This window comes from Microtus oregoni, unplaced genomic scaffold, assembly GCF_018167655.1.
Source record: "Microtus oregoni isolate MIOR12 unplaced genomic scaffold, Mior012 000011F_ref0000422, whole genome shotgun sequence".
NCBI classification, from domain to species: Eukaryota; Metazoa; Chordata; class Mammalia; order Rodentia; family Cricetidae; genus Microtus; species Microtus oregoni.
In genome coordinates, this window is record NW_024543070.1 from 19,666,928 (window position 1) to 19,691,425 (window position 24,498).

Sequence of the window (24,498 nt, forward strand, 5' to 3'; positions counted from 1 at the left end):
CTTGTCTCAAAGAAAGAAAGGAATTTTTTTAAAAAAAAATATGGCTATAGGACATATGGATATTACTTCTGTTAATCTTTGTATTGTCTCTGTTATTTCAAGGTAAGTGAAAGTATAGATTAAGATTTGGTGGTGGGATAGTTTGCTTAACTGTGTGCTCTGACTATCCTGGAACTCACTCTGCAGACCAGGCTGGTCTCAAACTCACAGAGGTCTGCCTGCCTCTGCTTCCCGAGTGCTGGGATAAAGACATATGCCACTATGCCCAGCAAAGTTTAGTTTTTAAATTCTGTCTTAAAAACTAAGGCACATAAAATACTGATTTCTTTTCATGTGCCTAGTGGTGGGGAAGCAGAGAGCTAGCTGGATTGAGAGATAGGTGTGAGGCCAGACTAAGGTGGAAGGAACAGGATCTTGTTTTGTGTGGGCACTCCAGTGGGATGTGCAGTGGTAGCAAAAGGAAGGACTGGGCTGCTACAGGATGCATGCCTGGTTAGGGGTGGGGATGGAGTCAGGAACTTCAGGGAAAGGGGGACAGTTCATCTTCTTCTCTCATCCCTGATGTATGCTATGGAATGGGGCTTCTGAGGCTTGCAGCTGTTTCTCTTCTATCTTAGATTTGGATTTATTTTCCCACCCTGCTGAGACCTGCCTGTGAGTTTACACTTCTTAGCAGGGGCCTGTCAGCTCTAGGTCTTGACTTGTCCTGATTCTTTTTTTTTTTTTAAACTTTTTTTTTATTTAACTTTATTATGTTTGTTGGTGTGAAGGTGTCAGATCTCATGGAACTGCATTTTCAGACAGTTGTGAGCTGCCATGTGGGTGCTGGGAATCGAACCCGGGTCCTCTGGAAAAGCAGTCAGTGCTCTTAACCGCTGAGCCATCTCTCCAGCCCTTGTCCTGATTCTTCAGGCTTTGAACTAATACATAAGCCTATGACCTAGAAACTTTTGAGAATGTATATCTACTTTCATGATAACACTTGATTTTTAGATCATTGGTTTTCACACTGAGTTTATTTATCTCTTAAAACTTGTTGAAACATTTTTTTGTTGAGATAATTTTTTAAATATGAGTATATCAGTATTTATTATACTAGTAAAAATTGACTAGTTTTAAAATAATTTATTAAGAATAAATTTATTCATAATATTTTCATTTTATTTTTATTTTATGTGTATGGGTGTTTATGTGTATGCTGTCTGCCTGCATGTATGTATGTATATGCATGATGTGTATGTAGTGCTCTTGGAGGCCAGAAGAGGGCGACAAATACCCTGGAACTCAAGTTAGAGTTGTGAACTACCGTATGGGTGCTGGAAATTGAACCCCATTTTTTCTTTTCTATTTTCTTTTTTTCTTTCTTTCTTTCCTTCTTTCCTTCTTTCTTTTTTTTGCAGTAGCAGCAAGAGCTAACCACTGAGGCACCTCTCCAGCTCCCAACCCCCCCATAATATTAATAGGGTTGTTTTCCCCTCCCTCACTTCTTCTTTGAAGTAAGATCTCAGTATGTTGCCCAGTTTACCTTGAATTTATGTTCAGCTTGGGCTTGGTATAGTCCCCTGGATAGTTAGGACTATGGGTTCCATTATGTTTGCATCCATGCATCCATCCAAGTGTGTGGGTGCACATGTGTGCAAATGTACGCGGAGGCCAAAGGTTGGCATCATCTTTCCTCATTATTCTCTGCCTTATTTTTTGAGACAGTCTTTTGCTGAGCCTGAGGCTTGCCGCTTTGGTAGATTTGCTGGCTGATTAGCCCAGCGGATCCTCTTGTCTCAGCCTTCCCATTGCTGGGCTTGTAGATGTGCACTGCTGGGCCTGGCCTTTTTACGCTTGCAGAGAAGCACTCTGTTAGCTAACCTGTTCCCCCAGACCCCACTTTTTTAAAAAATAACTTCTCATTAAATGTTTTAATTTGGGAGGTTGCATTGTTTTATGTTTATAAATATAATTAATGCCTGCTTAGAGGATTTTCATATTTGCTTTTGTATTTAGTATGCTGCTGTAGAGTGAATTGGATTAGAGAGTAGGAAACAGTTCAGCCTCATGGAAATTTAGTTTTTTCACACAGTCAGGCACTTTTCATGCCAAACAAAATGGATTCTTAAGAATCTAAGAAGGTTGCCAAGATGGTCAGTGGATAAAAGTACTTGCCACACAAGCCTGTCGATTTCAGTCCACATAACCCACAGTGGAGGGAGAAACACAGTTCCTAAAATTTGTCCTCTGATCTTTACATATGTGCTGTCGTGTGTGTGTCATACAAACACATACTAATACGAATTTAAAAATTAAGAATTTAAGAAGAGTCTAAGAATTGAAGTTTTTGTTGATTTTGCAGATTATCAAGAATATGAAAATGTTTATGCACGTTGTAATGTTGAAAGGAGTTGTATTATACTTTGGAGACTTGGTCCTTCATGTAGCTTAGGCTGGTCTGTAGAGCAGGAGGAGCTCAGATTTTGAGTCTTTCTGCCTCTAATTCTTGAGTGTTGAGATTATAGGCATGTGCCCCCACACCTAGTTCTTTTGGATCATTTTTAATTTGTAAATTCATTGAAAAGTAGATTCTTCTGTGCTTCTGAGGCTCAAGTGCCCCCTACCCCCTGCCTCCAGTATGGAAAGAAGTTGCTATTTCAAATGTACCCAAGCCAGAGCCCTTGCTCTGCTAGGCAAATGCTCTACCACTGAACCAGCACCATAATTTTTGGAGGAGAGAATTCTAAGGAAAGAAGATCCTAGTGATTATTGCTTACAAGGAGACAGAAAAACAAGGTCCCTGCAAGTACTTAATATATTTCAGATTTTGGGTCGAGAGATGGTGGGGCACACCTTTAATCCCAGTGCTCGGGAGGCAGGGGGATCTCTGAGTTTGAGGCCAGCCTGGTATACAGAGTGAGTTCCAGGACAGGCACCAAAGCTATAGAGCAACCCTGTCTTGAAAAATAAAAAATAAACAAACAAAGAAAAAGGGGAGAAAAAAGTTCAGGTTTGAGGGAGGTTAAGTTTTGTGTACAGAAACTGCCAGTTCCTAAGACCGTTAGGGTAGTGGAGAAGGGATGGTTGCTAATTTGTCATCTGACGTCTCTCTACTGTGACTGTGGGAGCTGGTAGACAGCCGTGTTCTTCTGTTAGTCTGCAGGTGTACTGTTAGAGCCTTGTAGTGACCACGGAGACAGTGAAGATGGCCGTCACGAGAGGTAAGCCTTTATTGTTGCTGATAAATCGTTTTGAGAATTGGAAAAACCTTTTCACAGGTTTTTGGTTGAGAACTTTGGGTGAATATATCCATGATAGCACACAGTTTGGGTAATCTTAGAAAGAAAATCAGGCTTTTTACTTTAGTGGTAGATTAGAGTATATTAAGAGGCACAAGTAGACTTTCCCAGCTGCAGACCACCATCAATTATGAACATGCATTATTCAGAGAGAACACAACCTTCTTAGAGACGACAAAAACTGTGATTTATAAAAAAATTAGAATTTATCGATATTGTAAATGGACATGTCCGTGAGTTAACTGATAGTTTGGGAACTGTGGCCAGCCAACCAAAAATCTATAGAGTACTTGCTTCAGTGAATAAGTGTGGGATAGTTTCTTTGTCCCTGTTACTGTGTCCAAGAATAACCTTGCCTATTTGGTGCTTGTTCACCCCCATCCCTATAAGATGTCTGAGATAATGAGAAGCATCAGATGCAGAGTCCCTTGAGGAAGAACAGAGTCAGTGGACAGAAGCTTTTCCAGTCACTTGGCTCTTGCTGCCCTTTGCAGCCTTCTGTCCCAAGCTGCCAAGAAGTAGATCCTTCCATTCTTAGCAGAGCTGATTTGATGTTCTGAAAACGACAGGAATGAGTGTTCTGATAGAACATTACTGATTTACTGATAGCCTATTGGTCAGGTAAAGTTTTGTTAATGATGTTGTATCTTAATTGTGAGTAGGAACCTGCTGTTGGTGGGTAAGTAAATTCTTTGGAGCCATGTCTCTGGAGTGTCCTCATACTCTGAAGGTCCACAGATTTCCTGCTTACGGAGCTCCTTGTGCTTCCTTTCAGGAGGCAGGACTGATCCTCTTCCAGCCCAGGGAATTTTGGAGCTATGGGCTGAAGATATAAGATTAACAGGCATCCCCAGAGTGATGACATCGGGATATGGTAGAACAATAAGTCCTCATTTAGTGAGGACCCAGTCTTTTTGGAAAGCTCTTCAACTCATGTCTAGGTTAGCGAACTTGTAGATCTAGAGTACTTTGGTTAGGTGGATTACATTTTACATGGTTAATACTTATGCTTTTCAGATGTAGATAATTAGGTCTTTCAGAGTGAGTCTTTGAGAGTGAATCTATCTTATCCTACAATTTGCTCCAACCCTAAATAAAAGAAAGCCTTGAAGCGATGATGGTGCACACCTTTAATCCCAGCACTTGAGAAACAGGCAGGCGGATCTTTGAGTTTGAGCCAGCCTGGTCAACAGAGTGAGTTCCAGGTCAGCCAGGGCTACACAGTGAAACCCTGTCTTGATCCCCCCCCCCCCCCAAAAAAAAAGCTTGTCAGAGAATTAAGTTTATTTCTCAGGCCACCAAAGATAAGATACTTACATAAGGAATTAGCTTCTTGTGTTTAAATCAAGGCTTGTCTTTCAAGTGCTCACCACCTATTATGACCACTTAAAAGTAGCACTTAGGTATATTTATAACAAATTGGCACAGATCTCTTTGAGGAACATTTCCCACTGTGGACGTATTGATAGCTTACCCTATTAATAACAGATGCTTTGTTGACTGACCTAAGAGGGTAGGAATCATTTGTGACAGCTTACAATATGGCTCTTACACAGGGTTTCATTTTTCTGGAGAAGTAAAAGGTGAATGAAGTTTTTCTTTCTTTTCTTTTCTTTTTTTTTTTTAATATGTGTTAGGTTTTGTGGTGAGGGTTTAAGAAGCAATAACTTCCTGTGATAGCCTTCAAGGACAGATCCATGGAGAGAATAAACCTGTTGGTCAGAATTTTTAATATTTTTTAAATATTTTATGGATTCTTTTTCCAATATGTATCACTTCTCACTGGCTTCTGTATTGCGGTTTTTAATTTTCCTTTCATAGAGATTTTTCTTTTGGGGGTGGTCTTTTGTGGGGAGGGAGTGGTGAAGATTATCATTTAATTTTTCCAAACCTGAAGTGAGTCTGTGGATCTTTTCAGTATTGTGTGATTTTCAGATATAGGGCTCCAAAGAATGGGCATATGCCCCGTTGTCACTTTCCTCCTCAATTTTAAATGCTAACTATATTGGGGAAGAGAAGAGTTTAGGTAAGAGGTAATAATAGCAGTTACCTTTTTTAGTCTTCAGATGCTAATAACTATACTTGTGTTTTTAGGAAGGAATATTTGTTATGTGACAGTGATAAATTGCCACACTTGATTCTGGTAAGAACTATCTTTATATTATAGTTCTTAAAAATGTTGCTTAGATTCATCTATCAGTTGTGTCTAGCCCCTAATTCTTGCATTGGATAAGTTAAGAGTTATGTGTGTTTTAGTTAAGCAGCAATTAATATGGTTACAAGATTGTGGGTTATGAAAGTACTTTACTAAATTTGAAATTGAAACTTGGTTTCCTAGTAAGACATTATAAAATGCAAATTTATGTTTGAATGTAGTTTGCTTGTACCTGGAGAGTTGGCTGCTCTGGCTGCTGTGCTCTTCTAGAGGTCCTGAATTCAATTCCCGGAAACCACATGGTTGCTTGCAGCCATCTATAATGGAATCTGATGCTGTCTTCTGGTGTGCAGGCATATAAGCCAACAAAGCACTCATAGACATAAAATTTATACAAACCTTAAAAAAAGAAACAAAACACTGACTCCTCTTCCATAGGACCTGGCTTTGATTCTCAGCTCCCACACTTGGTGACTCATCTGTTAGTCCAGTCTTGAGGGATCTGATGCCATCTTCTGGCCTCCTTTGGCACTAGGCACACACATGGTGTGCATAACATAAGTGCAAGCAAGCATCTATACACACACACACACACACACACGCACGCACGCACACACGCGCACAGAAACAGTTAGCTTTGTTGGCACAATAAAGAAATGAAAAATACATAGGGATATTTTTGTGCTGATTGTGTCTGAGCCAGTTATGAAAAGCGTCATGGCTATGAAATGCATTCTTTATTTTAAAATGCAGGATTCTAGTTGCAAGATCCATGATTTGAATGCCAACACGGAGTCAGTAACAGCCGGTCAGAGTGGTGGTGTTCAAGGAGAAGCAGCATGTGTGCAGGTCGCTCATTTAGATCTGAAGAATGTTTCTGATGGTGATAAGTGGGAAGGTAATTCTACCTAAACATTTTAATTTCCTCATACCTTTATTTGTAATTGAAGTAACCCGAAGCAGTGATGAGATACCTGCCCAGTTCTGGACAGTGTTTGTCATCCTGCTCTGTTTTCTCTTGAAAACAAATGAAGTTTGTTGTTTTTGCTTCTTGGGGTTTTGTTTTGTTTCCTCAAGCATAATAGAAGGACAGTTCTTTCATGAGTAGAATGTAACTATATGATTTGCTTTGAGAATGAGTGCTACCGCTGGAATGGTGCATGCCTATAATCCCAGCATCTGGGGGATCAGCCTGGGCTGTATCATGAGACCATCTCTGAGCCACTTCCTGAGGTACCTCCTTTAAAGAAAAATCAAAATTGACTAAAAATAAAAATCAACCTAGAATAGATTTGGTTAATTATTAAATCAGATACCATTTCTTGGTCTGTGAAGGTTCAGTGTATTAGAGTTTTGATGATTCTACCAGTTTAAACAGGGTGTTTTGCTACCTTATAATCATCAGTAATATGTTTTTGTTTTTTTAATTCTTCAAGGGTACTTCTAAGCAAAGATTGTAGATTACAAAAGTATTTGGGGGAGACCATAAATAGTTTGCACAAAGGAATGAAGTTTAAATTTAACAAGCAACATGGGCATATTGTTTTTGGGCATATGTTTGTTTGCTTTTTGTTTTTGTTTTTTGAGACAGGGTTTCTCTGTAGCTTTTCTTTGGAGCCTGTCCTGGAACTAGCTCTCGTAGAACAGGCTGGCCTTGAACTCACAGAGATCCACCTGCCTCTGTCTCCCAAGTGCTGGGATTAAAGGCTTGCGCCACAACTGCCCGGCGGACATAATCATATTTTAAATTTAGAAAATGTCCACTGAATTTTTGCTAAAGGTTTTTACATTAAGAAAAATCATAAGTTGTAAGCAAATATTGGGCTTAATTTAAGTGAATTATTTACACACTAAAGTTTTTTCTTGGGAAAAATAGCAGACTCTACAGTTTACTTTGAAGTTGGTAAAAAGAAGCTGGCTAATGACAGGCATGGATAATGCACAGGAGTGTGGCAGGTGTCAGGCAGATCTGTTGGCGTGCCTTTACCCTTGCTGTATTTCATCCACTTTAAAATACTGGAGAAGGGGGAAAATAAGCAACCAGTTTAGATCCATGAATCTTTATGAGTCATAAATCATCCTAGTAAAGAGAAAGTGAGACAACTCAGGATTCCTAAGCACAGTCTTTGATCATGTGGATAGACTCCTGAGACTGTCTTTTGGCAAGTTACTCGATGACATACAGTAGCAATAACCAAAGGAACTGCGGTGCCAATGTCCTGGGTTCCTCTTGCCGCCTGACCATAGTTTCAATGTAGGTTTTTGTTCTTAGGTTTTTTTTTTTTTTGATTTTTTTCAAGACAGGGTTTCTCCGTAGCTTTTGGTTCCTGTCCTGGAACTAGCTCTTGTAGACCAGGCTGGCCTCGAACTCACAGAGATCCGCCTGCCTCTGCCTCCCGAGTGCTGGGATTAAAGGCGTGCGCCACCACCGCCCGGCTGTTCTTAGTTTTTAATCCCAAGTCCAGTCATTTTAAAAAACTTTGTGCCAATTTTTAGTGTTCTCCTCCCCTACCCACCAGTTCTAGGTCTCTGATTGTGAACCTTAACTTAAACTATATCAGGAAGTTAGTTGGTTTCCGTTTGACTTATTCAGAACCTTTAAAGAAGCTCCCTGAGTTAGGAAAAGTTAGCATACTGGTGGTGGTGAAGATCACATGTCCATTACTTCAAAGGATTGGTGGCTAAAAGAGCACCTTTAGGAACCATGGTAGGAAAGGAGTCTCTGAACATGAGGGTAGGGTATTGGTGAAACCCTTTTGTCTCTTCTAGTAGGAGATGCAAATAAATAACCACTCATGATCTCCGCCTGGAGGCGCTGGCCTACCTTAAACATGGAAGAATGAGCATTTTCCATTGGAGAGACTGGTTCTCTAGCTCTAGCTCTCTGGAGGTTCTCAAAGAGAACCTGATACTGGGTATTTCCCTCTGTCAGAATTCAGATATAACTTGTTAGAAGAAAGGAAAAAGCCCTGCTGTTGTTTGCATGGGCTGCTTCATTATCCATCCGACTCATCGTCATGATAAATCCATGCAGTTCCCTTTCTCATTTCCAGAAACTCAGTGCCAGTGGATAGATGAATGACTTCCTACCTTGGGAGAGAATGGTTGTTATTAGTCATGTTGTTCTAACTTTGCCACAACTGTGAATATTGATTTTCTGCAATTAGGTGTTGGAATATTAAAAAAAAAACTTAAATTTTTTTTAGCTTTGTGTACTTTGAAATCTATAAACAATTTTGTTTGTTTGCTGTGAGTCTGGTAGAAAAATGGGGATGACTCCACAAACTGGCCCTTCTCTCTATTCCCTAGTAAGTGGGGTTTTGTTTTTCTCACAGGATAGTTAACAGAGCATAGTCAGCAAGCAGGTTGCACATGTCTATCACAACCAATGTGAATTTGTGGTAGCTGCTCAAAATGTCTTAATGGTGGACATCGTCTCTCCCTCAGTAGTAAGTCTCTTAAGGAGCATAATGCATAACAAAGGGAGATTTTTGTTACTTGCCCCTTTTGGTCCTGGGGACAGAACGAAGAAGCACTCCATCACTTAATGATACCCACAGCCTTTTATTTACTTATTTTTTGGGGGTGTTGGGGTGGGCTTCAAGACAGGATTTCCCTGTACCTTTGGTGCCTTTTCTGGCACTTGCTCTGTAGACCAGGCTGGCCTCACACTCCCACAGATTCACCTGCCTCCAGCCTCCCAAGTGCCACTGCCCGGCATCCTAAGCCTTTTAAGAGAGTTGTTTTCTTTCTGTCAGTCTTAGTGAAAGGTTTCAAAGTGTACCTGACTAAGATGGCTCGGTTCTTCATCCTGATTCTGAGATTTAATAACAGCCATTTTTGGGTTTGCCTTACTTGATGAAATATAAATGTATATTTGCTAAAGTTTGGTTAGTAATTTCTTTGCACAATGTTTTTGAGCAGAATGCCTAACTGGTCTTAGGGAAATGTTTTTGGTATCCTTGGCTTTGTGTTATGTGTATGGTTTGTTCTGCCTGTGCTGTGTGTTCACTGTAGTGTTTTTTGCCATTTTTTCCATTTTATTAGCATCATGCCTTATCACTTTCCCCCTCATTGATTTCAAAACAATGCATCTGCAGAGAGATGGGGAGGGTAAGTATGGTTCACCATAGTTTAGTTTAGAGATGGGGAGGGTAAGTATGGTTCACCATAGTTTGGTTTAGAGATGGGGAGGGTAAGTATGGTTCACCATAGTTTAGTTTAGAGATGGGGAGGGTAAGTATGGTTCACCATAGTTTAGTTTTTTTTCCTTTTTGTGGGTCACTTTGTCTGTCTTTTCATTAGCCCTTCTCCTGCTGTCCCCAAATCTTAGGAAAACTTGTGTTAAAAGCTCAGAAAAAAAATGTTTTTGTTAGTTTTGTTAGTGGTAATTTCTCAATGTTCATTATTAGTGCATTTGCTGGAACACAGGTACAAGGGTTGAAATCACTGTATTGCGAGTTTGTTGAGGGTTAGTCACCAAACTGATCTAGGTTTCAAAAGCAAGCTAAGTCATTTTCTAAAAACTGTTAAAAGATAATGCTTTAAATGGCTGCTACATAGCATTAAACGACATTGCTGAAGTGGTTGTCTTAATTATTGTCAAAAGGACAACTTAAAATTTTGATATGCTAATTCATTGTTCCATTAGGTTTTGCATTTTACAATAGCAGTATCATCAAGATTTAAAATTTTAGTTCTAAGTCTAATATATAGCTAAGAAGCCCTTCCTCTCCCACACTCCAGGATGTTTAAAGTTAGTGTTGTATTGGGCATCTATTTGTAGATGGTGTATGTGAGCAGAGGCATAAGCTGTATTACCATGGCTTGAGTGGAGAGTATACAGGATGGCGATGATGAAATAAATGTGCTTAAGGAGGACCACTGCTGTTTGATTCTCACTTAAATACTGTTGTGGGATTAAAGTGTGTGTGTGTATCCTGTTTATAGGAACCTCATAACAGAAAGTAATTATCACTGTTTTGATGTCTACTGCTAACATTTTTTCATATTATTTTACATATTGTGAATAGGGTAAGTTGGTTCCTCACTCCAAATATTAGAATTTTTACAGTGTTAACTTCCATTTCTTAGTTCTGTGTAGTGTGGGGAAAACTTTCATATTTTAACATAGCCAGACATACCATCTGATAATGAGAGAGTTCAGACACCCAGTGAATGTTGAGTGTTCACTGTTTCTAAGACTTGTATTGAAAAAGTGTTTTTCTGTGTAACAGCTTTAGACTATTGAGTTAGGATTATATTGAATAACATCTTTAGAATTAAATTTAAGAAACTTAATAGTGTGTTTTCTTGGTTTGTTACTGGGTTCAGGCATTTAAGGTGAATCTCTTAATGAGAGGCTATCAAGAATGAAGCTTGGATATTTCTAAACCCCAGCAAGCATTATGAATATGCTGTAGTGTCACTTGCATTGATGTTTTCCAGTATATAGATATATATGTGTGTATATTAATAAACAAAACATATATAAAATGAACCCACTAGATAATGTTGTAGACTCAAGACACTCCTAATTCTGCCCTTGTATTTTGTTTCACAGAGCCGTTTCCTGCATTTAAGTCTTGGCAGGAGGACTCAGAGTCTGGAGAAGCTCAGCTGTCTCCACAGGCTGCAAGGATGACTCACCATCCCCTGGGAGAGGACTGTCCTCCAGTGTTATCACATCGTAGTTTAGATTTTGGACAAAGCCAGCGTTTCCTCCATGATCCAGAAACACTGGATTTCTCGTCCAAGGCCCTTTCCTTCACTAGGTACGTGATGTCATGTATTTGCGAGGCAGTTCTTATTCTGTACACAGGTACTGCTAGGCCTGTAGTTTAAAGCTGCTGTCCCTATTCCCGGAGCATGTTTTGTAATTCCCTAGTTGTTGCATTTTGAATTTATTGAGGTTTATGTGGTACTTGGGGTTTACTGTTAGACTGTAGGCACTTCTTCATGGTTCAGTCCTCATTCATTTATTTATTCATAATTGGAATGCAAGACTCTGAAGGGGAGAAGCTGACTAGTTCCCATTATTCTAATTGAAACTTAATTTTAATTGGGTTCCTCAACTGTCCTGGAAGTAGGAGGGAGATAGTGGTGTTGGCATCCTCTTGTAGCATCATAGAATGCACCTTATTCCCAGAGGGAGCTGAAATGCCACTGAGTGGGCCAGGGTACCTGCTGCCTAGTTAGTCTCTGACCTCCTCTGTACTCTTTCTGTGTGTGTGTGTGTGTGTGTGTGTGTGTGTGTGTGTGTGTGAGAGAGAGAGAGAGAGAGGAGAGAGAGAGTTCGTTCAAAAACAAAACAACAGCATAATCTGAGAAATGTTCAAGCTGTGGCAGAAGCATAAGGAAAATTCACATAAGAGGAAATATTGGTTCATCAGTTCCAAGACAGCAATGTCTGTCTTCCAGATTGAAGCTATAATGCTTTTTCAGTTTATGGAGTTGGAACAGGGTCAAGAGCCAGATTTTGCTAAGAACACAAACACAGCACTTCATGAAATAATAGAGGAAAGAACAACAGGCTTTCTTAGCAGGTGTCCTTGAGTTGCTGCTTGTCGTTCATGTTTGACAAATTAAGTTTGCTATTGAAAATTGAAACTTTGATTACTTTTATTCAGATAAGTTTAAAATATATTATTGTTCCCATGGCTGTGTGTGATGTGCTGGGGATGGGGCTCTCTCGTGCCATAGCGTGCATGTGAAGTAAGGGGACAGCTTTGTAGGCAGTCTGCTCTCCTCCTCCTTACGTGGGTTCCAGGTATCGAACACAGGTCATTAGTCCTGCACAGCAAGCTCCTTTATCTTTTGATCATCTTGCCGTTCTAGGCAACTTTTTTTTTAAATTTATTTATTTATTAAAGATTTCTGCCTCCTCCCCGCCACCGCCTCCCATTTCCCTTCCCCTCCTCCAATAAAGTCCCTCTCCCTCATCAGCCCAAAGAGCAATCAGGGTTCTCTGCCCTGTGGGAAGTCCAAGGACCACCCACCTCCTTCCAGGTCTAGTTAGGTGAGCGTCCAAACTGCCTAGGCTCCCACAAAGCCAGTAGGTGCAGTAGGATCAAAACCCAGTGCCATTGTTCTTGAGTTCTCAGTAGTCCTTATTGTCTGCTATGTTCAGCGAGTCCGGTTTTATCCCAGGCTTTTTCAGACCCAGGCCAGCTGGCCTTAGTGAGTTCCCGATAGAACATCCCTATTGTCTCAGTGTGAGGGTGCACCCCTCATGGCGGTCCTGAGTTCCTTGCTCGTGCTCTCTCTCTTTCTGCTCCTGATTTGGACCTTGGGATTTCAGTCTGGTGCTCCAATGTGGGTCTCTGTCTCTGTCTCCTTTCATCGCCTGATGAAGGTTAACATCCAGGAGGATGCCTATATGTTTTTCTTTGGGTTCACCTTCTTATTTAGCTTCTCTAGGATCACAAATTATAGGCTCAATGTCCTTTATTTATGGCTAGAAACCAATTATGAGTGAGTACATCCCATGTTCCTCTTTTTGGGTCTGCCTTACCTCACTCAGGATAGTGTTTTCTATTTCCGTACATTTGCATGCAAAATTCAAGAAGTCATTGTTTTTTACTGCTGAGTAGTACTCTAATATGTATATATTCCATACTTTCTTCATCCATTCTTCCATTGAAGGGCATCTAGGTTGTTTCCAGGTTCTGGCTATTACAAACAATGCTGCTATGAACATAGTTGAGCATATACTTTTGTTGTATGATAGGGCATCTCTTGGGTATATTCCCAAGAGTGGTATTGCTGGGTCCAGGGGTAGGTTGATCCCGAATTTCCTGAGAAACCGCCACACTGCTTTCCAAAGTGGTTGCACAAGTTTGCATTCCCACCAGCAATGGATGAGTGTACCCCTTTCTCCACAACCTCTCCAGCAAAGGCTATCATTGGTGTTTTTTATTTTAGCCATTCTGACAGGTGTAAGATGGTAAATTAAAGTTGTCTTGATTTGCATTTCCCTGATCGCTAAGGAAGTTGAGCATGACCTTAAGTGTCTTTTGGCCATTTGAACTTCTTCTGTTGAGAATTCTCTGTTCAGTTCAGTGCCCCATTTTATAATTGGGTTGATTAGCATTTTACAGTCTAGTCATATAAAGAACTGGGGCAGACACTAAAAACACGCGATGCCTGCAAGCAAACCTTTTCTGCCGTATTGAAAAACTGCTGAGGCAGCAGCCCCAATAGCCCAGCAGTATGGCAAGATACTTTTAGGTTAACTTTCTAAGAATAAAATTCAAGTTTTATAAGTGCTTGAAAATATTTTCACAGTTAGAATGACTGCAGACAAGTACTCTGGTCAATAAAAACAATTCATAAATTATGAAGTTATAACCTATTTTTGTTATGCCTTCATATCACTGTGTTTGTGATTATTATTTGTTTATTTATAAACAGGGTTTTGTTTAGCCCAAGTAGCTCCAGACTACCGAGATGCATACTGTGCCTGGTTTCTATTGTTAAGGACCAAACACAAGACTCCTATATATGTGCACTGTACTGACTGAACTACATCCCAAGACTTAATATTCTGATTTACATGTATTTTGTTTCATCATTTTAAAAGCCAACATTGAGGTGGGGGTGATTAGAGAGATGGATCAGGTGTTAAGAGCACTCACACTATGCAGCTTACAGCTATGGGTAACTCCAGCTTCAGAGGGTCTGATGACTTCTTGTGGCCTCTGGGCACTGCACTCACTTGTCCATATTGGGCTGAAAAGATGACTTAGTAACTTAGAAGCGTACTGCCCTTGCAGAGGACCCAAGTTTCATTTTCAATACTCAGGTGGCTCACAACCACACATAACTCCCATGTCCAGGAAGATCTCATCCCTCTGACTGCTGAAGGCACCTGAATTCTTGTACATACCCCCTCCCCACCATACACAAAACTAAAATAAAAATTTAAGCAGCTAACATAGCATATACTTCCAAATGCTCTAATAGTAGGATACAGCTTCGAATATTTTCTGTAAGAAAAAAATGCAACAAGCAAACATCATTATAAGTGATGCTAAATAGGAAATGATCGCATTGAAGCACAACAGGGCCCTTTTTTTCGTTTGCTTTTAAAGAGCCTTTGTGTAGGGGCTAGAGCGCATGTACTGCTCTGCCAAAGGACCAAAGCTGGATTCCAGCACCCATGCCAGGCAACTTACCTGTTACTCAAGCTTCAGGAGGATCTGTCGCCTTTGTCTGACATGCACCGGTGTGCTCACATACAGACAGACATAAACACATAATTAAAAATAATTTTTTTGAGACAGGGTTTCTCTGTGTAACAGCCTTGGCTGTCCTAGAACTTGCTTTGTAGACTAGGCTGGCCTTGAACTCAGAAATCTGCCTGCCTCTGCCTCCTGGGTGCTTGAAAGAGAGTGGGGGGGGGGAGAAGAGAGAGCTGTCTGGAATGAGAGAGTGAACTGTTAGCACTGCTGAAGTTCAGAAATGCAAGATAGGATTTGGAGGCTTTACTAGGAGCTGCATGGATTGTGTGGCTTCCTATCCCCATGAGTCCTTTTTTGGAGAGTTTTTATTCTCAGCATTGAATGTTAACACAGGTTTTAATCTCTGTGAGGAAAGTGTATGCAACACCACTTCCTTCCTTCCAACCAGCATTCTTAACTACAACTCTTTGGGGTTGGGACATGGTTCAGTGGTTGAGTACTGGCTGCTCTTGCAGAGGACCCAGGCTCAGTTCTCTACACCCACATGGTGGTTCACAACCATCTGTAACTCCAGTTCCTGGAGATTTGATGCTCTCTTCTGGCTTCCAAGAACACTGAACACACAGTGATATATAGGCATAACAAAATACAGGCAAAGACCATACATATAAAATAATAGTAATGACAACATCAGCAATAATAATAAACAATACAAATTTTTTGACAGGGTTCCCAGTATTGTTTATTATTATTGTTGATGTCATTACTATTATAATTCCCTGATGGTCAGTTTAGGCAGCCTTCTGACAGGCTGGGTCAAGTTGCCTAAACTGACCATCAGGGAATCAATAAGAAATCTTGGTCATTTAAATACATTCCCCACCCCAATTTTAATTATGTGTATATATGTTTTTCTGCGTGTGGGTTTGTGTGTGTGAGTGCAGTGCCTACAGAGGCCAGAAGTGTCAGGTCCCCCAAGATTGGAATTACAGACGATGATAAGCTACTGAGAAGGTGCTAGGAACTGAACCTGGGATCTCTTGGAAGAGTAGCCAGTGCTCTTACCTGCTAATTCATCTCTTGAGATGCGTTTTGTTACCAAATGTGGTAGCTAATTTGTTTATTGACCTCCTTTAGTATTAGAAGTTTAATTTCACTTAAAATTACTATTTTCATTATTATTGTATTACATGCTCATGCCACAGTGTTTATATGAAGATCGGAGGGAAAACTGCTGAGTCTTGGCGCTGGTCCTTCCTTCACTTTTAAGATGTCCTTACTAGTAATAGCAACACATCAGGACAATAAGTAATGCTATTAATTATTGAAAATTACATAAAAATTATAACAAAATTACACTTGAAAATTTAACACACCATGTTGACCTGTTGTTTTAATTCAGAATTCGAAGGTCATCCTTTAGTTCAAAAGATGAAAAGAGAGAAGACAGAACACCATATCAGTTGGTCAAGAAACTTCAGAAAAAAATCAGACAATTTGAGGAGCAATTTGAAAGGGAAAGAAATAGCAAGGTAAGTTTGTCATGTGGCCTGTAACAAGTTTAAATTTATACTATAGCCAAGAGAGGAGGGTCTTGGAGCAGGTGCTCCAGCTCTGTGCTCAGAACACACCCGAGATCCTAGAGAAGTAATAGTGGTCCTAGACCCCTGTGAGCCATCCGGTCCTCAGGTCTGGATTGCTGGGACAGTGTTCTTGTTTTCAACGTTTTAGAATTTTTAAACTCAATTCTTTACATTAACAGATCAAAGTTCTGCTCTGAGATAAACCACAAGTAACAAAAGGGGAGGGAGGAAATGAAGAAATTGTGTACTTCTAATGGTTAGAACCTGTATGTCAGAAGTCTAATGCCTAGAAATGAAATACTACCTTCAAACCAGGCTTCTTCCAGTTGTCTGACCATGAAAAGCTCAATAACAGATTAAAGTGAGAATTGAATGAAATTTATGATATAGAAACCATAAAATACTATGGGGAGTGAATTAATGTAACTGTTGTGTATTACAAATGTCAGTGATCCTTCTCCATAACTTTGTAGCCCTCCTACAGTGACATCGCAGCCAATCCGAAGGTACTGAAATGGATGACAGAGCTTACAAAGCTACGGAAGCAGATTAAAGGTATAAGTGTGCGTCTTGTGGAAAATCTGCATCTTTTAAAAGCATAATTCTATACAAGAAGTCGTTATAATTTTTGATAATTTTAAATCTTGGAACTGGTGTGCGCCTTTAATACCAGCACTTAGGAGGCAGAGGCAGGCAGATCTTTGAGTTCAAGGCCAGCCTGGTCTATAGAGCAAGCTCCATGACAGCCTGAGCTACACAGAGAAACCCTATCTTGAAAAACAAAACAAAATAAAAAATAATCTATTTTGGAGCTTTTTGGGGAAAAAAATAGATTTCCTTTTATTTTTAAGGTCAGTAGTAAGAAATGGGAATCTTTGTGCTGTGTTCTTCCTAATCTCTTGTCTTGTGCGAGTATTATTACTCTTTTGAAAGATCCCTACATTCCATTCATAGGTGCATTGATCCTATACAGTTTATCTGAAATATGTTGTAAATGTCAAGTTGCTTTGGGTTTTGGTAGGTACTTCATTAAGATCTTTGTGTGTGGGTGGGAAGTAAAGTTTTATCTAAGCTAATGTAACTAGGAGCTGGGAGCATTGCTCAGTGCTGGAGTCCTTGTGTACTGTGTGTGTGTGTGGGAAGTAAAGTTTTATCTAAGCTAAGGTAACTAGGAGCTGGGAGCATTGCTCAGTGCTGGTCTCCTTGCCTACTGTGTATGGTCCTGCGGTCTGTCTCTAGTTCCTAGGCTTAGTCAATTTTTGAAACTATAAAAATTAACTGCTAAGTTGTAAATTTTTCCTAAGTCATAAGTTATGCCAGATATTTTAGTATAGTGTTAATATAGTTAAATTTTATTTATTCTGTGTTTACTGAGTATGCTTTAATAATTGCCACTACTTTAAACGTTACTTGTGTGAAAAGGGGCTTACAATGTGGATCATTGGTTTGATTCATTTGAACTTAGTGAAATTTTTAATATCTAAGATTTAAGACACTGTTCCTACCGTTGTAGACTTTAGTCTTGTGGTTAAGATCATTTTTTGAACCCTTTTTAAAAAGGATTATCTTCCTCTATAGTTCTAGTAAACATTTCCTTATTATTTAAACCACTTTCTAGCCATTAATTATTACATTAAATTGACTAAACAGCCTAATGTTCCAATTCTCTTCCACTCTTACTGTCCTGTAGTTCCTCCTTTTCACACCACCAGAAGTATCTTTTAAAAAATATCATTACTTTTTTGTTATATTCTCCCACCGGGTTTCCCTTTCTAAGTCCAAACTCTATACCATAGCTCTTAAGAACTTGCACACACTGCCCTTTGTAGATTTTTATCTTGTTAATGTCTCATTTTCTGTTCTCAATCTTAGAAGAATTTAGGGCTTTTGACCAGGCTATTGCCTCAATTAGGCACAAATGCTTTTTCCCTAAGTCTTCTGTGCTGGGTATAGTTGAATGTGGAATGTTCAACCAGAATGATACCATTCAGAGAGGCCTTCTTTGTTTTTGTTTGTTTTGTTTTTCCAGACAAATTTTCTCTGTGTAGCCCTTACTGTCCAGAGCTCTGTAGACCGGGCTAGCCTCCCGAATGCTGGGATTAAAGGCATGTGCCACCACTGCCCAGTTAGAGACATTCTTTTCTTTGTTAATCCCGTGTTGTTCTTCCTCCACAAAGGACGGTCTCTCTAGCACTGTGACTCCCACTTTTATTTTCCTTGTGTGCAGTCTGGAGTTCAATGTCAAACACCTTTCTCAATAATTTAAAAAAAAAATCATCTTTTTTTTTTCCTTTGAGACAGGGTGTCTCTGTGTAGCCCTGACTGACCTGGAACTCACTGTGTAGACCAGGGTGGCCTTGAACAAAGATCCACCTGCCTTTGCCTCCCTAGTGCTGGAATTAAACCCAGCCCACGCTCAGATTTAAGACAGGGTCTCTCATTGAAGCTGGAGTTCACTGAATGGTTAGCCTGGCTAGGCACAAGCATCAGAGAGCCTCCCACCTCTGCTCCTGGGGATCTGAACTGAAGTCTTCAGGCTTGCACAGCAAACACGTTCCCAACTGAACCATCTCTCCAGTCCTCTCTTTTATCTTCTTCGTAACACTTAGCAGTTGAAATAACTAAAACTATTAATAGAATTGTCTTTCCTTCCTTGAAAAATAGTATGTACACCATAAAAATGTGTTTTGTTTAGTTCTCTTTGGTGCTTATAAAGGTATTATACTTTGCAGTAGGCTGCTTGTAAATATTATTTAAAGGGACAAGTAGGATAGTTCTCTTGCCATGTGTATACTGCATGCTAAATGTGTGGCTTTGAAATGTATGTTACTGATTATTAATCATCTTATTTCTGAAATTTAGATGCAAAACACAAAAACTCTGATGGAGAATTTGTACCTCAGACACGTCCTCGGAGTAACACTCTTCCAAAAAGTTTTGGCTCTTCTCTAGACCATGAAGATGAGGAGAATGAAGGTGAGCCCAGAGTCATTCAGAAAGAGAAGAAGCCGTCTAAGGAAGCCACTCTTGAACTTATCACAAAACGATTGAAGGAAAACCGTGCTGAGCGTCACCTTCCTGAGGATATCAAGGTAATGCTGAACTGTGTGGTCTCTGCCGGGGCGGGGGTAACCTTTAAGAGTTCCTGAAACAAAATAACTAGCATAGCCGGGTAGAGAATGTGCAGCCTGACTTTTCTGTTCTTCAGACCTGCCACTTCAAAATATGCTTTTAAAACCTGGAGTACTATGTATTAATGCATGTTGCAGATTGTTGGCAAGATACTGATGTGTAGAGTATAAAATGGCTGAGTCTGAGTGGTAGCTGTATATACTGAGTTTTTGCTATTAGCCTGTTGGTCGCTGGCATACACTATGTGGGTTCTGCCACTTGTTGTTTTTTTTTTCTTCAACATTCCTATGAAAAATATAAATGTGATATTAGCCATTTAAAAAGATATCTTGCCAGGTGGTGGTGGGACACATCTTTAATTCTAGCCCTTGGAAGGCAGAGGCAGATGAATCTCTAAATTTAAGACCAGCCTGGTCTGCAGAGTGAGTTCCAGGACAGCTACAGGTCTATACAGAGAAACCAAAAACAAAAAAGATAAAAAGAAAAGATACCACTCAAAAGCCTGGCATGGTGGTACATATCTGTAATCCAAGTACTAGAGAATTGGAGGCAGGGGGATCAGGAGTTCAAGCTACATAGTGAGCTTGAGCCCAGCCAGGACCACGTGACACTCTGTTTAAAAAACAAAAAACAAAACAAACAACTGGCAACAAAAACCTAGATGATCTCATTGTTAGCAGGATTACATGAATTAACATTTTTTAGGAATGATTACTGTTATGTATGGTATAGGTATGTGTGGATCCATGCTTCTCCATGTGCATGGAAGCCAAAGGCAGCCATCCGGTTAGGACTCTGTCTGCCCCAGTCCCTAAGACAAGATTTCATTGCACCGGTGAGCAGGCCCCATTACCACAGAGTCCTCTGTGAGACAGTCCAAGTCATATGTGAGGTGAGATTGCTGGGGAGATAGTCTCAGGGGACCCAGACACACCGACAACAGAATACACCTCTCCGATGATGGAAATATATGAGTCTTTGTTTCCCTGTTCCAGGGCTAAATTAGTCATTTTTACCCCCTCCTTCAGCTTTTTCTTTCTTTCTTTCTTTTCTTTTTTTTTTTTTTTTGTTAGAACAGCAGTCTCCTCCTGCTGCAAGTGGTTTGGTCACATTAACTTGGTTCAGATTTACTATCCTAGATTTAAAAGTTCAAACTTAGAAATGGAGTGACAGTTTTTATAGGGTCTATACTCAGCTGTGCCTACTGCATGAGGAGAGTCCACAGTGTGATTTGTTGTGGGGTGACTGTCTAGTGATTGTGATTTGTAACTTCCTCTGGTAAGAGGCTGAGAACTGTTTGCTGTAGAATTTATTTGGTCTAGTTGAAGGGTATCTTGTGGAACATTGGTTCATTGAGATAATGGATGAGTCTGTGGAATAAAAGGAAAATTTGTATACAAACACGTGGGGAGTTCTGCCTGCTGTGCCCTTCAGAATATTAAAAGACGGTGGGATTACACTGCAAAGAACATGTCAGCCAATATAGAGGGAAACATGAGGTCATAGGATAGAGGTCAAAGGTTTCAATTGGACATTTTTGAGCTTTCAATAGGTGTTGTAATAAGGAGGGCGGCGGGGCTGCACACCCCCGACACCCGGCCGCCCACACGGCTAGCTTTACCCGAAATAATTACACGGAAACTGTATTCATTTAAACACTGATTGGCCCATTAGTTCCAGCCTCTTATTGGCTAGCTCTTACATATTGATCTAACCCATTTCTAATAATCTGTGTAGCCCACGAGGTGGCTTACCAGGGAAGATCTTACCCTGTGTCTGTCTGGAGTGGGAGAATCATGGCGACTCTCTGATTCAGCTTCTTTCTCCCAGCATTCTGTTCTGTTTACTCCGCCTACCTAATTTTATGTCCTATTAAAGGGCCAGGGCAGTCTCTTTATTTAACCAATGAAATTAACACAAAACAGAAGACTCTCCCCCATTTTCGAAGGTTAAGTCTACAACTTTTGGGATAGTTGCTATTAATTTCTCCCAAAAAATTAGCACAAGCTCTTTGCCACGGTTCATTGTCTTCCCATAACTTCTGCTGGGTCTATACCTGCTAGTTGACGAAGTCTCAGCTTACCTTTTATAATTAATTCAGAGACTTTTTCCACATAAGTTTTTAATTTTTTACTTGGTTTATTAGGTATAAATATCCACTCTAAAATAATATCTTCCCTCTGCATTAGAATCCCTGTAGGAGAAATTCTGGAAGGCAATATGACTAGGATGCAGCTAAGATTTGGATTCACCCTATCCACATGTGCCTCCTGTAATTTTTCCTCAATCATTGTCAGTTCCTTTTCTGCTTCAGCTGTCAGTTTTCTTGGACTATTCAAATCTTTATCACCATCTAAGGTTTTGTTTAAATGAACTATTAGATCCGGTGTTATTTCAAGTCTTTTTATTATTGTCTCTTTTGAATCCTGAATCTCCTAACCTGCATGAGTTTCTAGTAAAGATTGTATGGTTCTTAGGAGTGCCATGATCTTCCTAAATGATAGAATATGCAAAAGAATACCGAAACCTAGTAACCAGTAAATTAAGTTACCCCCATAGTCATATAAACCTTGCATGATATAACCCATTGTATTGGTAACCAGAACAGTAAAATTCATGTTGGAAACGAAAACTGCCATATTACCTATTATCCAGCAGGTGGCGCTGTTGCCAAGTCATGACGAAAACAGGGTCGTTTCAGAGTCCACCTAGTATTTGTTAAAAACTGGGAAATGCAAGTTGCTCAACAAAGTAAATGTAATTAAATCAATTCCGTACACTGAACCATAAACCCAGAATCCAGGGGTAGAGAAGAGCAACCCAGAAGCCGTGTATGCCTCCATGTGACAGAGTCACCCTGAGTGGTTGCAGCTTTCGGCAACCGGCAACCGTGTGCTCTGGTTCGCGCCACTTAAGAGCTGCGCTTGCAAGGGAGATTTAAAAACGACTCAGAAAAGAGCAAACCACGTGGGCAGAGACTACGCGGGCCTGTGGAGTTTAAATCCACGTGGGGAGGCAGACGATAGGGTGCGTGGGGACTGGAAGTCAATCTGATGTGTCTAAAAGAAAAATATAAAGAACTGCAGCAAGAAAAGCCAGTGCGTGATGATTTATATTAAGCTGCTGGCTCCACGCACAAGGCACAGGCCACAAGGCCGCTGCAAGGCACAGGCTGTGGCTGAGGAAGGGAGGGCTCACGCCAAGCCGAACTCGCGGCCGGCAGCCCAGCGGGGGAAGGAGAGGTCCTAACGTTGGGCGCCAGGTGAAGGCGTAAGTCACAAACAATGCCACACCAGTTTGGAATTATGATTAATAGGGTGGTATTTATTTAAAGGGGAAAAAACTTACAGATCACCGTCCCAGACAACAGCCCTCTGTGCAACCAGAAAAGGGAGTCTAGTCGGTGAAGCAGGAAGTAAAGAGAGAGAGGAGAGGGAAGTGGCCGCTTTTTTAAAGGGAGAGAGACCACGCCCCAGTGGGCTGGTATCTCAGCGGCTATAGGCTGGAGGAGCGGAAGGGCCTCCCGCAACAAATAGGATCTTTACACTATATTCCTAAGGGGTTTCCTTAGTAGAGACCCGAGGTGTCTGCCTTCACTAGTCTTTTTCTTTGGTGTCTCATCCATCCATCCATCCATCCATCCATCCATCCATCCATCTGTTTTTTGTGCCTATTGAATCCAGGGACCCTTGCACAAGCTGGGCACATGTGCCACTGAGTTCCATCAGCAGTCCTTGTTTTTTGGGAAAGGCTCTCTCTCATTGTGTAGGCCACATTGACCTTAAATTCCTGATTCTCCTGCTTCTGCCTCTAGAATGCTGGGATTATAGGCCTCTGACCACGATGCCTTGCCTGTAGTCACTAGTCTTTTTTTTAAAGTGTGTGTGTGAGCGAGTGAGTGTGTGAGCAGGCGCAGGTGTGCATGCCACAGCATTCACAGGGAAGTCTTTTTTTTTTTTTTTTTTTTTTGGTTTTTCGAGACAGGGTTTCTCTGTGGCTTTGGAGCCTGTCCTGGAACTAGCTCTGTAGACCAGGCTGGTCTCGAACTCACAGAGATCCGCCTGCCTCTGCCTCCCGAGTGCTGGGATTAAAGGCGTGCGCCACCATCACCCGGCTCACAGGGAAGTCTTAAGGACAGCGTCATGAGTTGTCTCCTTCTGCCATGTGCTCTGCAGTTGACTTTGGATTGACCTGAGGTCCTCAGGCTTGTGGGTCAAGTGCTTTTAAACATGCTGAGCCAGCTCTCTGTCCATATTTATGGTTGTTTTGACAAAAACCTTTGAAACATTATAAAGTGTCAAGCAGTATGAAAGTTTCCTATGTGCTAGATAGGCACCGTTACAAGTGCTTTTACATGAATGAATTTGGACCTTGGAGGAAGAATGGAGTATCACTGATTTATAGATTGGGGTATTAAACACAAGGTGGCTAAGGTACCCAAACTGGCATTATTAATTTATACAACATATAAATTAAGCCACAAAAATGTATTGATTGACTTAGTACGAAGTTTGAATTGTATGGGAAACTGAAACGTAGAGCTGCACGTCCATAATCAAAGACAGCCTTAGCCAGGTCTGTTTCGCCGTCCGCAGTGTGGGAATGAGGAGATAATGACACCAGTACTTTCCCATTCTAGAAAATGACAAAAGATCATTTGATAGAAGAGAAAACATCTCTGCAGAAAAGCCTGCTTTACTATGAAAGTCAACACGGAAGGCCGGTAATTCCTCCCCCGATAAGACCATTTGCTTTCTCTCTCTTTAAGCAGTATAGACCATGTTGGTGTCTGCACTCTTCAGTGCTTTTATCCAGCACTATTCCCTAGAGTTGGGAGATCACCTACTAACTTAAAAATTAAATTTGGGGTGAGGGGATCATATTATTTGTTTTTGGTGTCTAGATTTCTAATAGTAAGGTTACTTTGCTTCACTTTTTTTTTTTTTTGGCTTCAGGTTACCAGGGAAGAAAGGCACATTGTTAAGCCTCTCTATGATAGATACAGGCTTGTAAAACAGATGCTGACAAGAGCTAGCATTACTCCTGTCCTTGTAAGTAAATTAAACACATGTTTGGTTTTGTTTTTAAAGACAGAATCTCACTTTGTAGCCAAAACTGGCTTGGAACTCACTAGTCCAGTCAAACTAGTCCAGTCAAGCGGGACT

At 40.6% G+C, this 24,498-nt stretch overlaps 1 protein-coding gene across 6 annotated transcripts in view; it reads left to right on the top strand.

Moving 5' to 3' along the window:
• The window catches only part of LOC121453283 (protein FAM13B), a 79,025-nt gene that overhangs the window by 45,872 nt on the left and 8,655 nt on the right, over nucleotides 1-24,498 (top strand). For 4 of the 6 annotated variants that reach the window (XM_041659921.1, XM_041659920.1, XM_041659924.1 and 1 more), the window contains 9 exons: nucleotides 3,139-3,203; nucleotides 5,376-5,424; nucleotides 6,190-6,334; nucleotides 11,000-11,210; nucleotides 16,021-16,150; nucleotides 16,675-16,756; nucleotides 19,064-19,293; nucleotides 23,973-24,056; nucleotides 24,289-24,384. In XM_041659921.1, the coding sequence (XP_041515855.1) occupies nucleotides 3,139-3,203; nucleotides 5,376-5,424; nucleotides 6,190-6,334; nucleotides 11,000-11,210; nucleotides 16,021-16,150; nucleotides 16,675-16,756; nucleotides 19,064-19,293; nucleotides 23,973-24,056; nucleotides 24,289-24,384 (1,092 nt within the window). The remainder of the gene's footprint in view (nucleotides 1-3,138; nucleotides 3,204-5,375; nucleotides 5,425-6,189; nucleotides 6,335-10,999; nucleotides 11,211-16,020; nucleotides 16,151-16,674; nucleotides 16,757-19,063; nucleotides 19,294-23,972; nucleotides 24,057-24,288; nucleotides 24,385-24,498) is intronic. The other 2 variants (XM_041659922.1, XM_041659923.1) reach the window with 2 other exon arrangements.